The sequence below is a fragment of the Cebidichthys violaceus genome, unplaced genomic scaffold (genome assembly GCF_023349555.1).
Source record: "Cebidichthys violaceus isolate CVI_PGR_0920_01 unplaced genomic scaffold, fCebVio1.0.p SCAF_126, whole genome shotgun sequence".
NCBI classification, from domain to species: domain Eukaryota; kingdom Metazoa; phylum Chordata; class Actinopteri; order Perciformes; family Stichaeidae; genus Cebidichthys; species Cebidichthys violaceus.
In genome coordinates, this window is record NW_027176292.1 from 147,925 (window position 1) to 164,899 (window position 16,975).

Consider the following 16,975-nt stretch of genomic DNA (forward strand, 5'->3'; position numbering starts at 1 on the left):
AAAAGTCATAGTATAGCCTGTCGAAAACAGTCACCGTATAGGCTGTTGAAAAAAGTGATAAACGGTCATAGTATAGCATGTCGAAAAAAGTCAAAAAACAGTCATAGTATAGCATGTCGAAAACAGACAACTGGGGATTGAACTGACAACCCTCTGATTGAAAGGCAGCTCTGCTCTCCACTTTGCCACGGACACCAGTTGAGAACCACTGGCATAGTATGTCTATAAAAAGTCATAGTATAGCATGTAGAAAGCAGTCATAGTATAGCATGTCAAAAACAGTCATAGCATAGCCTGTCGAAAACAGTCATAGTATAGCCTGTTGAAAAAAGTGCTAAACGGTCATAGTATAGCATGTCGAAAAAAGTCAAAAAACAGTCATAGTATAGCATGTCGAAAACAGACAACTGGGGATTGAACTGACAACCCTCTGATTGAAAGGCAGCTCTGCTCTCCACTTTGCCACGGACACCAGTTGAGAACCACTGGCATAGTATGTCTATAAAAAGTCATAGTATAGCATGTAGAAAGCAGTCATAGTATAGCATGTCAAAAACAGTCATAGCATAGCCTGTCGAAAACAGTCATAGTATAGCCTGTTGAAAAAAGTGATAAACGGTCCTAGTATAGCATGTCGAAACAAGTCAAAAAACAGTCATAATATAGGATGTCGAAAACAAACATTTGGGGACTGAACTGACAACCCTCAGATTGAAAGGCAGCTCTGCTCTCCACTTTGCCACGGACACCAGTTCAGAACCACCGCATAGTATGTCTATAAAAAGTCATAGTATAGCCTGTCGAAAACAGTCATCGTATAGGCTGTTGAAAAAAGTGATAAACGGTCATAGTATAGCATGTCGAAAAAAGTCAAAAAACAGTCATAGTATAGCATGTCGAAAACAGACAATTGGGGATTGAACTGACAACCCTCTGATTGAAAGGCAGCTCTGCTCTCCACTTTGCCACGGACACCAGTTGAGAACCACTGGCATAGTATGTCTATAAAAAGTCATAGTATAGCATGTAGATAACAGTTATAGTATAGCATGTCGAAAACAGTCATAGTATAGCATGTCAAAAAAGTTAAAAAAACCGTCATAGTATAGCCTGTCGAAAAAACAGTCTTAGTATAATATTTTTAAAAAGAGTTCTTGCTGAGGGACACGTTGACATTAGACTAGCAGAGCAGGAGACGGGGATTGAACTGACTACCCTCTGATTGAAAGGCAGCCCTGCTCTCCACTTAGCCACGGACACCAACTGAGAACCTCTGGCATAGTATGTCTATAAAAAGTCATAGTATAGCATGTAGATAACAGTCATAGTATAGCATGGAAAAAACAGTCATAGTATAGCCTGTCGAAAAGTGGAAAAAACAGTCATAGTATAATATGTCTAAAAAGAGTCATAGTTATAGTATTTTGGGGTTAAATGTATTGCTGAAGGACACATTGACATTAGACTAGCAGAGCAGGAGCAGGGGATTGAACCAACGACCCCCTGATTGAAAGGCATCCATGCTCTCCACTTAGCTACTGACACCAGTTGAGAATCACTGGCATAGTATGTCTATAAAAAGTCATAGTATAGCCTGTCGAAAACAGTCATCGTATAGCCTGTTGAAAAAAGTGATAAACGGTCATAGTATAGCATGTCGAAAAAAGTCAAAAAACAGTCATAGTATAGCATGTCGAAAACAGACAATTGGGGATTGAACTGCCAACCCTCTGATTGAAAGGCAGCTCTGCTCTCCACTTTGCCACGGAAACCAGTTGAGAACCAATGGCATAGTATGTCTATAAAAAGTCATAGTATAGCATGGAAAAAGCAGTCATAGTATAGCCTGTCAAAAAAAGTGATATAGCATGTCAAAAAAAGTGAAAAAACAGTCATAGTATAGCATGTCGAAAAGTGGAAAAAACTGTCATTGTATAATATGTCTAAAAAGAGTCATAGTTATAGCATTTTGGAGTTAAGTGTCTTGCTAGAGGACACATTTACATTAGACTAGCAGAGCAGGAGCCAGGGATTGAACCAACGACCCTCTGATTGAAAGGCAGCCCTGCTCTCCACTTAGCCACGGACACCAGTTGAGAACCACTGGCATAGTATGTCTATAAAAAGTCATAGTATAGCATGTCGAAAACAGTCATGGCATTGTGTCAAAAGAGCTGTGGCCGAACAAGCCAGTCACCAGTAATACTTGGCTCGTTAGAATACCTTCCCTTTCAAACTCTTTTGAAACAAACCATGGTTCATCCTTACTGTCAGTGATTTGCAATCCAAGGGAGAAGAGGAGCTTAATCGACTCAACTCAGGTTTGCGTAATTGTCCCGTCCAGCCACCCAGGAGAAGTTGTCCAATCTGTATAGGCTGAACTGACAGCTATCGGCATTCATCTGGAAGTCGTCTCCGTTTCCCTTTAGGAAACACACTAATGTACAATATGCTGGCTGGTATCCAGATCTTTCTGGCTAGTGGCCATAGTACCTGCTGTGGAATAGCCTATCGCCCCCCCCCCCCCTTCCCCGGCTTGACCCTCAAAAGTTGAAAAATCTTTTATGACCATTACGCTGGGTCCCCATCATGTTTTGTTTTTGCTCCCTACGCATGCTGCCCTTCCTCTGACAGATGGAGTTAAGCAAAGAGGTTAAAGATGACACAGTTCAGCTGTGTGGGAGTGGAGAGTAATGAGGCCCGGAGCCTCTGCGGGCTGACAGCAGGAGCCCAGGGACGCAACAGGTCCTCTGATCTGACCCAGAGGACGGGGGGAAACTCTCAGCCAGCAGCTTACAAACTTTCACTAGAGACTTCAGAAAACATATGAGACCCCTCAGTGCCACGTTTTTATTATTAACCGCTGTAGATCGTTTAATCTTTTGATCAAACTCACTGCTGCTCTGCAACACAATCTGGTCAGAGGCTCGAGATAAACTATGCTGCTCAGCAAAAGCTCTCTGAGAAGCAGATGTCAAGAGCTGAAAACGACTTGTACGACTATGGGACAGTGACCAGAATGAGCAGCATGTAAATTATCCAGTGAGAAAGTAGGATAATTGTTTGCATACTTTTTAACCCCAGCTAGACATCACTCACCCCTCTCTAACCTCCCTCTCCTCTCTTTTTCACTGTAAATGTAACATAGATTATTTCATATCAGCATTTTATATTGCTAAAAAAAAAATCAACCTCTAACTACAATGTATCAACAGTTGCTTTTGGCCTTGTCTTGATGTTTAATCTACCATCAACAGCAGTTAGCATTAGATTGTGCAGGAAATCAAGCTTGCTCATATATTCCTTCCTTCAGCATATGGTAAAAATCTTTTCCTTTTGTTGTTGTTGTTGTTGTTGTTGTTGTTGTTGGAATGTAGCTTTTAAATGGACTTCACAGCAGTTTTCGTGTTTCACCAAAACCCAGATGTTGTACATGGATTGCACAGGACACAAAGTAGAGGTATTCCATCATTAAAATAATTTATAGTCAAGTCAATTGTATTTAGCCTTTAATCACAGTTAAATCAAAGCTCTTAACACTCAATTTATGAAAACAATAAATGAAAATGACATGCAGCAATGCTAAGAGTCAAACTCCCCCGAACAAGTTCTTCAGGGAATGAAGACAAGTTTGTACACATTTATTAAGCGCTTCTCCCTTCCCACCAGAGCTGAATTACCCCCCAGTTACCATTAATCACACAGTATTACTACAAGTGCACAATGAGGAAGGAATGTCTACGTGAGGATCTTCATGCAGCCTTTCGTAATCTGGCAGCTTCTTGTGGGCCGCTCACTCCTCTGTTCTCAACCACAGGAGGTGCCAAAGATGATTGCTCGCCATGTCAAGGCTTAACCCATGACCGAGGTCAGAAAACTCTCCCCACCTCGCCACATTCTGAACGGCAACTGAGGAGCCAAAATGCCCTTGTGATGTGGAGCAGCAACAGAAAAGAAGTGCAGATCATACGCCAATTAATACTGGGGGAAAAAAAGGATTTATTTTACAAGCCCGGCGTTGCAAGACATGCTGGAAGAAAGAAAAAAAAAAGCAATACCCCAGAGAGTGGAAGTTTTTAAAGCAACCTTAAACAAAAACTTAGACTGAACTGTGACGTCCCCGTGCTGTGAATGAAGCTGCTAGCGGAGCTTATATCCTGTGGTGCCGTTGTAAAGCCGACACAGTTCGATGAACACCGCTCAATAGAACAGCTGTTCTGACAGAGGAACAGCTGTACACTTTGGCTAGATCACCAGCCACTTTAAAAAAAATACAAAAAAGGGGAGATGCCTGAACAGATCCCCGAACTCGTGGAGAACCGAACCTTATAAGTGGTTGACTGGAAGATCTTGTCCTTCTATTGATATGAAGTCTGCTGTACAGTACGTTCTGCTGCAGAGACAGATCTGTCCCAAATACATAGCCTTCCCTGCCACTTATCTCAGTGACAGTTTTACAAGAACCTCGGAAATGTTTGTGTAAGTGTGAATGCATCATCGTCAAAGCAGGACATACCTCGTTAATCACAATACTTGGAGGAAAAAAAAGAATTGTGTCGCACTGTGCCGCTGACAGATGCTATCTTCACCCTCAAACTAATTTTGGTCTTTTTACGGGAAGTAGATGCATTTTAGCAACGGACAGATGGCGTAAAACACAACATTCCTCACTGGCATCATTTGGGAATGTCCTTGTCTGTCTCTGCGCCATTACATAACAAGTTTTGGTGCAACACTTTCAATCTCACCATCTGTCTTACTTTCACAGACAGTGTTACAGTGTGAATATCATCAGGTGTGTGTGTGTGTGTGTGTGTGTGTGTGTGTGTGTGTGTGTGTGTGTGTGTGTGTGTGTGTGTGTTACACAAAAACGGAAATGTAACACCGGTGATGAGGAGGGATAGCAGAGGCAGGTTTTCTGTCGCCGGTTCAGCTCTTCTGCCGGAGGGCATTCTATCAAACGTAGTTTTCCCTTCCTGAGATGGAGTCAACGAGAGGTTTTGTGTTTTCCCAGGCGAATGAGAAATGCACTCTGTTTATCATGGGACGATGGGAAAAAAAATCAAGACGGAGGGGGAAAATAAATACAGAACTGAATCTTACACCACAGGAAACAGGTTTCTGAACCTAAACAGTTGGGCACACAGAGGGACGTGATACACTGTATAAGAGAGACTGGATCTGCTGCTTGTCAGGAAGACTTTTCCACTGCAGGGTGGAAAAAAAAAAGGTGTGCGATCGTCGGCTTAATTTTACTGCAGTTCCAGCTGTCACCACCGGAGTACGAATATACTGGATATTGGTGACACTGCAGACTGGTGCTGTCTTTATATCTATCTGTTTTGTAGATATTGCATTTTCAAGTTTGAAAGGTGTGTATTAAGATAGTAGGAGGGGAAATGCATATGAATAAATAACCAACATTTTGTTCTGTTTCACAGAGTCTTCCCTCACAGATAAGCAATACAACTGAAGGTAAGAACTCCTGCTTCTTTTACTTATTAAATCTTCTCTGACCGCTGGAGGTGTAATTTAAAAAAACAATATTTTAGTAGTAGTAGTAGTTCTAACTATGTTGTCAAACCATATTATTACAGTGTTTGCGGTAAAACTACGGTCTGATGTTGTAGTATCGCAATATCCCGGTAATAACAACCGTGATAATTAAAAAAGAAACTCTCAACTCGAATTTTGACAAAAAACAGACCCACAATAGACAGTTACATTTAGCGAGTTGCAGGACATGTCAATTTTGGACTAGCAGAGATTACTCTACTGCTTAACTTCTCCCTTTATATCCTCCCTCACGTCACTATAAAATGAATGCTACTAAAAGAGAAATGGATTGACTGTAGAACTTGCAGCCGGAGGATTAGAGTGCATGTAACAGAAAAGGCCAAAACGAGCAGCAGACATACAGTAAGGAGCTGTGAACTGGCCAGTGAACTGGCCCTGTGCGCTGTATAACGATACAGTTTGCGGCCTCATCTCTCTACCGTCTCTTACCCCTCTCTACCCCGCCCGTCTCCTTCCAGCCTGTCTGCTTTTATAAACAGCTGTTGTGGTGCGAGGCTCCATTCGGTGACCCCGGGGGTCACCGTAGTCCCAGAGGTGCCTGCTGGGCGGCTCAGCTCCAGCTCCGGCAGGGTTCTGTTCATGGCCATGTTTCCAATGTTTGTTTTCTCTTCCTTCTCTGTTTGTTCGGACGTAGTCTTCCCTGTTCCTCCCCCACAGACTGTGCAACTGGGACACTTTCACACATATGCTCCCACAGGAAAGCGTACTGTACATTACACAAACATTTTTGCTTCAAAATGAAAACAGGATACACACTGGCGTATTGCAACTGGTTTTATGTTTCTGTGCGCATGGTATAAGGTTGCCATTGTTGGATTATTGAAGTAATTACTGAGACTGTTTGTGTAACACTGCAGGTCAATTCAAATTGAAATAGTACAAGTAGTTTTCTGGCAGTACTAAGTCACATACACAAGCTCAAGTAAGTTGGATGTCGATTGCACTCTCATTTCAACTTAAACTAGAGAGACAGAAAATGATGCAGCTCTTAAAACCAAAATACATTTATCTGACCTGCATGCAAGTACTCCCACCAGAAACAAGCTGACTCGTTTGTAACTGCAAAGTAGCCCACAGCCTCCTCCTCTCATCCTAGTGTTGATGTTCCAAGAAGTGTGGGGTCGCAGCTTCTGCCGGACCATCGAGAAGCTGGTGGAGGTGGTGCAGGAGTACCCGTCGGAGGTGGAGCACATCTACAGCCCCGCCTGTGTGCCGCTGGTGAGGTGTGCAGGTTGCTGTGGGGACGAAAACCTGGAGTGCCATCCCACTCACACCACGAACGTCACCATGCAGGTAAGACGAGGGTTCTGTGAAATATATATGTATATAAATATGGTTCTTGTTCAATTTACTGTGTGCACCTAATTGGCTTCTAACGGTGACGTTAACTGGTTTCATCCCTCAGCTGTTGAAAATCAGGCCATCACAGCCGGGTCAAGAATATGTTGAGATGACATTTGTGGAGCATCAGACATGTGAATGTAGGTAAGAAAACAAGTCATAATTTGTGACATGAAATATTTATAAATATAAATATCAACCGTGTCTACTTAGAAATGACATTTATAGCCTTCAAATTTACGTCTGAGTTAAAAAAATGTAATAAAACATATTTGGTATAACAAATGAATACATAAATGTAATTTCTAGGAGACAGGGTTGACAAATACTTACAATGACTATTTATTACCAAATGTATTGCTTTGTTCCTCAGAGTCAGGAAACCTATTGTGACTGTTGAAAGGTGAGTACATGAATATATTGCAATAACATCCGTTTTTTTTAGATTGTTACGAAAGGATATTAATGTTCCATCTGAGAGAATGGAGGCGTATTGTTAATTGTGTTCCCCTTGTAGGAAAAGGCAAAGAGGAAGAGGAAGGAAGAGGAAGGAGAGACAGAAAACGAAAGAATGTGACAGGTGATGGCACAATCTCAAGTGTAAGATATTCATGTCCAACTAGCAGGTAAAAGCATTAAAAAAAAAAACCCCACATTCTTTCTTGTCTTTTTCAGCTGCCAGAACCCACGCAGGTAACTGCAGTGGCGGTCCAACCCTCCGTTGCAGTGTGGCTCACTATTTATTTCCCACCCAGTGACAGCATCCAGAGTCTCCTCCGTGTCTGCAGCCAGAGACTCAAACAGCCGGGGGTTGTTCTGCTGACGCGCCCTCCTGCTGACGGCCAGAGCGTCTATAGTGACAAGCTTCAGCCGGAAGTGTATTTTGATCGGTGGAAACAACTGCTGTTACACCTGACACAACGGACATCCCTGGGAGCCAGTGCAATGTCGAACCAAACAGACCGACGCCTTCTCTTTTATACTAGCTATTACTGTATCAGTTATTGTAATTTGGTCATTTCTTTGGTATTTAAAGATGGTTACACTTTTTTTTTTTTTTTTTTTAAATCTATATTTATTGATACAGCTGAATATATTTGGACTAGCAATCTTTAAAAAGTTTGTAATTTTTTTTAAAACATTATCTAAGACGCCTTGACTTGTCATAGCAACACATGTTGGACTGAGTGTGCAGCTGCTTTGCACATGCAACAATGAAATGTCTCCCTCTAGTGTTTAAAACTGCTCTATGATCAAATATTTTTAGAGAGCAATTATACAAATAAGATTAGACTTAGGACAGTATTGTCAGTCACAATCCCTTCATCAGCTTATTGAAATCTTCTACTATCACTATTATTATGGAGGTAGCTCAGTCTGGATGAATCCTCTCCCTCTGTAGCGCCATGTGACCAGGCATGACTGTAAAGTGTTTACTGTCAATTCATTACATAAGAGCAATATCCATCCAAATAAATCGATCAACTGAAGACGTGTCCACACAAGATTGTGTATGAAAAGATGACTATGATGGAGCAATACTACAGTAACCAAAACACTTAAGTAGTACTAATCTGGTGATGAAATATTGATGTCTTGTTTTACTGTGATTGCAAGTTTCTCACAGATAAAAAAAACAACGTTTTTGTGCCATTAAACAGCACACATTGGTGTCCGCCCTTAGGAACACAGGTGTCTTTCTTAGTCTGCTGTCGGAAGGGATCAGTTGAAGTAATTATGTATAATTCTATCCTTTTGTATTTTTTTGTTTTGTTCATGTACTACACAAAGAAAATCTCTATCAAAATGTACAAAGTAACATTCCTACTGTGTTAGTATTTTTATTTCATTTAGATATTTATTTTGTTATTAAATTGTTATGGTTGTCAGTTCGTCTTGTGTGATTTTTTTTTTTTTCACTACTAACTGACTAATAGTAATTGATTCACGTTCGCTCTTCCATATGTCACACTAAGGGTGACATTTGTCAGGTTTAGCAGTGTGGTCTAAACATTTGACTTGTCTCACAAACACACACACACACAAAAAGTAAGGAGGACCCCCCCAAAGAGAATCTTACTAAGGGCCCCCTGTCGTCTTGAGCCAGGCCTTGCATGTTCCCCTCTTTTGACAGAGACGTTGTGGTTATATGGGGTCTCATCTCCATGTTTGGTGTCTCCCACAAAGCTCACAGTAGGCTTTGAGGAGGTTTAGGATCTGTGCAGACCACCAAGGCCACCCTAACATCCTCCATCAGGCCCTCTCCAGTCAGCATCACTTGCTTTTTCCTGTATTTTTTCCATCTCCTTTTGTAAGTCGATATGCTCCAACCTCTCCCTTCATCACAATGACGTGCGTTTGTGTGTCCGATCATGTGTTTGACCTCTTGTCGTATTCCTCATGTCAGTAACATCACACTGTTTACCCGCTCTTCCTTAAGGCTGCGCTTGTCAGTGAAACCCTGCTGACATATCATGTCCTCCGAATCGTGTATAATGATGATACATATCGACCTTAACACAGTTTATATAATCACTGTTATGTCACACTGTTGTGTGTGTGAAAAGGATCTTTTCTCTTGTAACATTCGCTGTGAGCACTTGCCTTCAGACATGCAACTCCCATGCGTGTTATTTATTAATTATTATGTTAATATAGGCCCATATTTATCATATGTGACACCTGCAGAATTCTAATATATGACATTTTAGAAGCAAATATTTGCAGGGAGACCTACATTTTTAAATTACAGATCTCTCCAAACTGTGTTCTTCTTTCTTCCTCCATCTCTCTCTCTCTCTCTCTCTCTCTCTCTCTCTCTCTCTCTCTCTCTCCCCATTTCTATTATGTATAATAATTAAAATGTAATTATATATACATATATATATATTCTACCTTTAAGCCACCGCTTGTGACTGCAGGATACGTTTGTATAGCTTCCTAATGAGAACAGGATTGATGAGGGAATCAACTCCAGAAGATGGCAGTAATGCGACAGTGAGGATGCAAACTGTCGTTAAACCTCAATGAAGTAGAAGAAGCTCAACCACAGTCGAGTACAATTGTAGGAAAAACACACTGACGTTGTGGCCAATCTTGGATGCCAGTATAAACGGATATTTGTTTTCAAGCAAAAGGGGCGTATTGATAAGGTGTGTACGTTCATACTTTTAGCCACCGACGGTCTCGTTGATGGGCTGGTTGCCAAGCTGAAGCTACGCTAGCTAGCGTTACCTAGCAGCTAACTGAGCTAACCGAGCTAGCATCGCAGGGGCAGGACAGTAAACAGTGAACACAGATAACTGATAATATTGCATTACACATGCCACCATTTTTTTGTTTTGTGTGTGCAGAAGCAGGGTATTTATCTAAACTAGTTAAAAGTTAAACGGTGTATGGTATTTTTTTTTTAAAAAAAGAATAAAAAGCAAGTGTTGACAGATTTGCTTTCGTAAACAACAACAATAGTAACTTAGCTGTAACGTTAGTTAGCTGCATGAAGACGTTGTAACACAACATCCTATTTGTTGTCGTTTCCTCTTGTATTGTCTATATTCAGTCAGGGAAATTTCCTCCACGACAATCTGAATTGAACAATGATCTGCCATCAAGACATTCAAATATGACAAAAAAAATGCACAAACTGTATATAAGCAAGTTGACTGCCATGTGTTGAGCGTTGTCTCTTAACTCTCCATTTTTTTTCCCCAGGCAAACATGAGCAGTCTTAGTCGACCCGACAGACACAGGACACCGTCGTTCACCAGGGCAACACACTTCAGAGCATCCAAGTCTGACCTGGAGAGAGATTCGGGTTTCTCAGGTTTGATTCCATTATAGTTCTACACCTTTTAGGTTTTTTGGGTTTTGTCCAGATGTGTGTTTTATTTTGACATGGTAGTGTTGCCAGTGTGGCACGTGTTGTAAACTTGAGTGTACCTGAATATAATTAGCGTTTCCATAATTAGAAATAAATGACTATCAATAAGGTCAACCATAATCAAATGTAGGGATCTAGGTCACATTTTCTATGTAGGGTATCCTGTATTGGGTCAATTTTTCTTATGATTTGTATTCTATTCACGATTAACACTGACCTGGATCTGGTTAAGCCCTCCTCATCATGTTGATGGTATCCTTTTTCCAGACACTCTGGAGACGCTTATCTACATCTACCGCTGTTTTCATACTGCTAATGTTCTGCCCCGGGGACGGTGCACAGTAGAGAGGTAAATACCTTGCTTTTAAACCCGACGAGACCCGTTACCGCTTGTCTCCCGCTTTTCCCAGACGCCAGCTCTGAGCACCTTAGCGCGGTCGACCTGACTGACTCTGAAGATGCAAGAAGGACTGGGTCCGCGGTGGGCCAGGACCCGATCGGTCCGCAGGTGGCTGTGATGGGAGGCTCATATGCCGGACTCTCTCCAATGATCATCATGAATAACTTTGTATTAAAGCAGGTAAAATGCAGCAATGTGTGTCTACCTCTGCCTCGCACTAATCCAGGGCTTTACTGTCAATTCAGGGTGAAACATTTTATGTATGCTGCTTGTATTTAAGTACTGTAATATATGTTTTGCACTATAGGTTGAAACATGATATTTAAAGTTGTTGTTTTTTTTTTTCCTCTAGCCATCCGCGATGGCTCCAGCAGAAAACCAGTGGGGCTTTCCTTCACCCTTGGAAGTGATGCCTCAGTCACAGATGGTTCTCCTTCAAACCATGGTATCAAACGGTAGCAGCGGCTCCTCCAACGCGGGTTCTGAAAGTATCCGACAATCAAAAAGCTACTTGCCCATCAAGTCGTATCCCAAAATCGCCCCGCAGCCGTCGGACAAGCCCGCTAAGAGGGCGGGATCCTCCAAGGTGAGGGTGAGCTCAACGTCGGGGTGTGACCAGCGACAGAAGAGGCACCACCACCACGGCCACCGGCCCTACGGCTCCCAGGCTACGATCAAATCCATCTCGAGCCCTGAAGCGGCGAACAACCAGCCGCAGGCCGCCGAGAGTCAGGACAGTGACACGTCTCTCTCCGAGCTGGCGGGGAGCAACTCTCCGCCCCCCTACGCGGACGAGTTCGGGACGGACCTCGACAGCAACAGGATGGATGCCGACCAGGACGACGCGCTCTCGATGGACGTCAACAAACTGAAGCGTTTCAGTAACACCTACAACATTCTCAACAAGTCCGGCTTGCTGGGGATCACCATGCGCACAAAGCAGCTGATCAAGGAGAACAAGCGCACCCAAGGCCAGCTGCAGCAGCTTCAGGAGCAAACGGTTCTGCTGCTGGAGGCTCAGAGCAGCGGAGACCCGCGGCTCTGGACTAAACTGCAGCTGTCTCTGCAGCGCACGGACAAGGAGCAATGCGGAGCCAAGGCTCAGAGAGTCCCGGCGTAACGTGGGGACGGACACGACCAGCGGTGCTCAATCCGAGGCTCACAAGATGATTTATTGAATGTGAAAATATACATCTCAAATCTTTACAACTAAAGCTGTCTTTTGTGTAAAGTAGTCTAGTTACAATATCTAGCATTATGCATAAACGATAACTTATAACTGAACTATACCTTCACGCTTTTCAGGCAGCACAGTACCGATCATCCGAACGGTCAGAACCGCTGGTCTGATATGGAGCAGAAGCACATGTGAAAACCAAGTGGGAGTTAAGCAGCATGCATGCTTTTTCAAACCCTCGCCTATAATGAATGATTGCCTCCTCTTGAGGGTTGATTTTAAAATTGCATTAAACACAAGTATGCATATCACATATGAAGGCACATGGGGTTAATTCCTTATGCATGCCCTGAATGGGATGGCTGTAGAGAAAATATAATCATTTTTAGACCCGGTGTGGAGACATTTGGCCTGTGTTTCATTTTCCTCTTTACTGGGATCGTTAATCAATCGTGTCCTTTTACTTTGTCTTTACATTGGATCAGATGACTCCTTTGTGAGGAGTAATCAGCTCGTATTCTCAAACATCAGCTGCAGCTCAGTGAGCGTTCTGACCATAACATTGTTTCCTTTTTTTTTTTTATATATATCATTTTGTTACTTGGAGTCACTATTATTTATTTGTAATATTTTTTTAAGCTGTGTGAATGACATAAACAAACCAAGCACGTTATAAGGAGTTAGCCAGTTCACTGGTAAAGCAACATACATCCTTTAAGAACTTCACCACACAGCTTAAACTGTAGCCGTACATTTCTTTTCTCTTTGACTTCTTACATGTTCGTTCCTGCTGCTTAAGCGTTAGCGTTAGCGTTGTGTGTAAATTGAACCATCAAGGCTAAAGAATATGTGAATCTACATGTTTATTTGGATGCCTGTGCCTTTTTCAATATGTTCATGTTTGCACTTCTCTGCTCAAGCACGTGAATGCTTGAGCATATGCTTAAATATGTGAGCTTCATGTGGAAGAAAGTTGAATGTACTAAAAGGTTTCCAAAGATTTGATATTCATATCTGAAACAAAGCAAACCATCGCCCTGGCTGTAGGCGATGAGTCCAGAGTTAATGCCGAGAGAATAGCGTGAAGACGAGTGAAGTCATTCATGTTTCAGCGTTAAATGTTGAGTTAACTGTTGTGTTATTTATTGTAGCAACGATATGCTGCCGTATTGCAATATTTTCTAATCAAACTAGCCTCAGTTGTAAAATGGGCAAAAGGAGAAAACATTTTAGGATTTTTACTTTTATTGTGAAAAGTGCTTTCTGTGTTTTTTCTTTAAATGTCACTTTGACTGATAATGGACTGTCATAAAGCTCTGTTTGAAGACCATTTCCTCTCAGTCCTTTTTATTTCCTCTCTCAGAACGTGTCGTTTTTTAAGAACACAGAACGGAACGCTCGTTCGGGATTTAAATACTTTTATTGGTATAACAGGAAATAGACAAAATAGCTCTAAAAAGTACATTTGTTGAAATCCAAAAAACAGCTTTTGACACGATGTTGAATACGTCATTTGCTGTAGCAGCAGCCTTACAGTGAAAAGTCCTTATTATTAACGTTATTATTTATCTTTATTAAACAGAGGACCCTATCATTAGCAGTGTAGTGAACACATCATCTTTGGGGTCATCTGTAAGCACATAAGACATGTTTATGGCACATTGTGAATAATACCCTGGATATAATACTATGGTGATCTTTACATGTCCCCCCCCCCCCCTACCCGTTCTTATAGAGGAGCGGATCACTGCACTGTCTTGAGTCACATTCACTTTAGTCAGAATCCGTCTCGACGCGTGACGGCTCCTCCCGACAGCCCGGCAGTTTATAGCTGTAGACGCTATGCTGTAGTCTCCTCGTCTCCTAGCCCTTAATAATGTCAAAGTTAAGTTATTGTTGTGAAAACGACCCCAGGTTTCCTGAATGTCACATTGTAGCGGCCCTACAAGGAACAGCGCACTCGATCGGCAATCTCAAAAGCACCGCGCGGCGCAGGCCTTTCCCAATCCGATAGATATGAAAAATGGAAAGCGGTGAATGCATGCACTTATGCAACGCCATCGTTATACGTTGATGCGAGCGTGTAGCGGTGTGAAAACTGATGAACGTCCCAAACGACCGACTTGTTAGTCTCAATATTGCCTCGTCAAAAAAGCTACTTACTTAAAGGATATGCGTACGCTATGCACCTATTCAGAAAGTTTCACATCGATATATGGCTCCTGTCCTTAAAGGAATGTGTGCTGACAGCCAACTAATTCGTAAACTACTGCGAAAGGTCACAAAGCATCCATTTAGTATTTCAAATCAATCCCCACATGGATCCCAGGAAAGCCTTTCCCTACAACCCGTGCCACTTGTGTGACCTGTCGGGAGCTATTGTGTGACAATGCGGTCGTCCCTCAGTCTTGCTTGTGTGCATCCGTGTCTTCGGAGCCCGTCTCCGCGGTCTGCACAGGCAGGATGAGGCCAAGGATCCAGCGGGTGCCGAACACGTCCTTAAGGTTGTTCCTCCAAGGGCTGCGGTTCTGCACGAGCTGCCCCCTCTGCATCTGACACCAGGTCTGTCCCCGGGCCACCAGCAGCACCTGCTGGCAACAGAAGCCTGCGCAGACCAGGCCGATGCCCAGCCACACGTAGAGCATCAGCACCAGGAACAGCTGCGAGCCTGAGATTGTTCCTGTGGGAAAAGAATGAAATGGAAGGAAATGCTCAGTAAGTCAACGTGTATCTGGGATTATTAGCTTTAGCGGGAAGTCATTGATCGAGTCACCTGTGAAGAAGTAACCGGTGGAGAGGGGGAGGAGCGTCAGGAAGGTCAGCGGGTTCTCAAAGGAGATGGAGTACTCCACCGTTAGAAAGGCCACACCAAGAACCAACGAGTACAAGCAAGTGCACGACGTGTAGATGCAGAACATGATGAAGTAGCGCATGTTTTTGTTGCCGATGCAGTTTCCAGTGAAAAAGCAGTGGTGATCCCTCTTGAGGATGACTTTCTTGCACAGTTTGCAGAAGTGGCGACCGTTCAGGAGGTAGTGCGCGTCCACTTTGTCCGAGCAGTGCGCCGAACACACCGGCACCACGTTCTCGTTGGCGCTCTCAGCGGGATACTTGATGGTCATTATGTAGTTCCCCAGCGCGTTGAACATCAAGAAAAGGAAAACAACCGTGTGAAGAGTGGTGGACGCCCTCAGCGATGTGTACGGGTTCGGGAAGATCGTCGGGATGAAGAAGCAGAAGTGTAACACGAAGGTGGCCGCTGTAGCTATGAAGAAGTAGGCAGGCGCCACGGCGTTGAGAAGCCTCAGTTTTAACATCCTGGTGAACATGTCTGTGCGAGAGGGAAGACACAGTAAGCAGAACGTTATGCACATTATAATGTACTTTATTGCATCTTCTTTTTCTTGTCATGGCTCTTACAAATTGCTTCAACCGTTCTGATGGGAATAAGCACATTAGAGAGGACTATTTGCTGTGCATGAAGCGTCTTAGTGAAAGTAGCACACAGCCTATAAGGCCACATAGCTCAGAATAAAATGTGTTCTCTGGTTGTTCATTTGATAAAGAGAAGTCTGCCGGAGAGAAAAAAAAGTAATTTCTCTGAAAAGTAGGGTCTAGGGACTCTAAGGGGCCACTGAGAATACTAAAAATATCTCACCTTTTTTTTCTCTCTCTCTGTGATCCTCTAACGTACAGCACTAACAGATGAGCAAATCACAGAGAATCAAAGCACATACAGAAGGAAGGAAGGGCCCTTCCAGATCAAACCTAAGAATGAATGTTTATGTTAGTTTAGGAAAACGGTGGGAAGCTTTACTGTAGCTCGACCAATGCCCTAGATAACAGCGCACACAGCGCTCTATCGCGGGTTCCTCTCCTTCGTGTTTTCTCAGACGGTGCCACTGATGGCGTCAATCACTTAATTCCCATGACGACACAATTAAAAAAAGAGTCACCCTCGCGGTGGTCCAGGCTGCCTACCTGCAGATGTCAGAGAGCGGAGGAGCTGTCCCGTTCAGCACCGCGGAGCCTCGGCTCAGAGCACGTTCATTCAAACGCAGAGAAGGTCACGTTGATCCACATCGACGTCTTCTTTTTTTTTTTTTTTTTATTATTATTGGGGTGTCAGCTCCTTTCTCTACCGCCGCCTGCTGGTCTGGATGCGTCTGTGTTTTTGTCCTCCCTTTTAATTGGCTGGGTAGCTTACTGGTTATAGTAACAGCCCAAATCTGACGTATAGGAGAAGTTGTGTGAAAATATGGCATTCATATGGTATTGATCTTTTTTTTTTGTTGTACATTATTGAAATGTGATTGTTGGCAGTGGAGGAGGAGGCATTCCAAACATTCACCCCAGTTAAAATAGCAATACGCCACTTATTATCAGTATTATTAGCAAAATATTCTTAAAATACGTTTAATGAATGTAACTTACATTTAATAATACTTCGGTCTCTAGGAGTGCTATACTTGTAGTTATTATGTTGATATTATTATCCATGCATTTACTGACAATTACAGACAATTTTCAGGTAGGTGGCAATGCATCCTCAATTATATTACCCTTTAGTCTGAGTGCTGTCACATTAGTGCTATAGATT

General features: G+C 42.8%; 3 protein-coding genes across 4 annotated transcripts in view; 2 read left to right on the plus strand and 1 right to left on the minus strand.

Moving 5' to 3' along the window:
* Positions 1-8,807, plus strand: part of pgfb (placental growth factor b) — a 29,863-nt gene extending 21,056 nt beyond the window's left edge. The window contains exons 2-7 of one of the 2 annotated variants that reach the window (XM_068706953.1): positions 5,442-5,475; positions 6,674-6,870; positions 6,983-7,062; positions 7,292-7,321; positions 7,436-7,498; positions 7,594-8,807. In XM_068706953.1, coding sequence (XP_068563054.1) covers positions 5,442-5,475; positions 6,674-6,870; positions 6,983-7,062; positions 7,292-7,321; positions 7,436-7,498; positions 7,594-7,615 — 426 coding nt within the window. In that variant the 3' untranslated portion in view covers positions 7,616-8,807. Of the gene's footprint in view, positions 1-5,441; positions 5,476-6,673; positions 6,871-6,982; positions 7,063-7,291; positions 7,322-7,435; positions 7,499-7,593 lie in introns of those variants that run through there. The other variant, XM_068706954.1, reaches the window with a different exon arrangement.
* Positions 8,808-9,946: 1,139 nt separating this feature from the next.
* cipca (CLOCK-interacting pacemaker a) lies at positions 9,947-13,705 on the plus strand. Its single transcript, XM_068706956.1, has 4 exons — positions 9,947-10,070; positions 10,630-10,741; positions 11,209-11,378; positions 11,551-13,705. The coding sequence occupies exons 2-4, from the start codon at positions 10,636-10,638 to the stop codon at positions 12,316-12,318; spliced, it is 1,044 nt and encodes a 347-aa protein (XP_068563057.1). The 5' UTR covers positions 9,947-10,070; positions 10,630-10,635; the 3' UTR covers positions 12,319-13,705.
* Positions 13,706-13,784: 79 nt separating this feature from the next.
* Positions 13,785-16,678, minus strand: zdhhc22 (zinc finger DHHC-type palmitoyltransferase 22). Its single transcript, XM_068706938.1, has 3 exons — positions 16,357-16,678; positions 15,149-15,706; positions 13,785-15,055 (listed from the first exon to the last, which is right to left on the minus strand). Exons 2-3 carry the CDS (start codon positions 15,702-15,704, stop codon positions 14,778-14,780), a joined length of 834 nt encoding a protein of 277 aa, XP_068563039.1. The 5' UTR covers positions 15,705-15,706; positions 16,357-16,678; the 3' UTR covers positions 13,785-14,777.
* Between the last annotated feature and the right edge of the window lie 297 nt (positions 16,679-16,975).

What these genes read in the sequence shown, in the direction of transcription:
- cipca (XM_068706956.1), top strand. Translation starts at nt 10,636, where the DNA reads ATGAGCAGTCTTAGTCGACCCGACAGACACAGGACACCGTCGTTCACC. An exon ending in GAGAGATTCGGGTTTCTCAG is followed by an intron (nt 10,742 to 11,208) that starts GTTTGATTCCAT and finishes CGCTTTTCCCAG; the next exon opens with ACGCCAGCTCTGAGCACCTT. An exon ending in ATAACTTTGTATTAAAGCAG is followed by an intron (nt 11,379 to 11,550) that starts GTAAAATGCAGC and finishes TTTTTCCTCTAG; the next exon opens with CCATCCGCGATGGCTCCAGC.
- zdhhc22 (XM_068706938.1), bottom strand. Translation starts at nt 15,704, where the DNA reads ATGTTCACCAGGATGTTAAAACTGAGGCTTCTCAACGCCGTGGCGCCT. An exon ending in CACCGGTTACTTCTTCACAG is followed by an intron (nt 15,056 to 15,148) that starts GTGACTCGATCA and finishes CTTTTCCCACAG; the next exon opens with GAACAATCTCAGGCTCGCAG.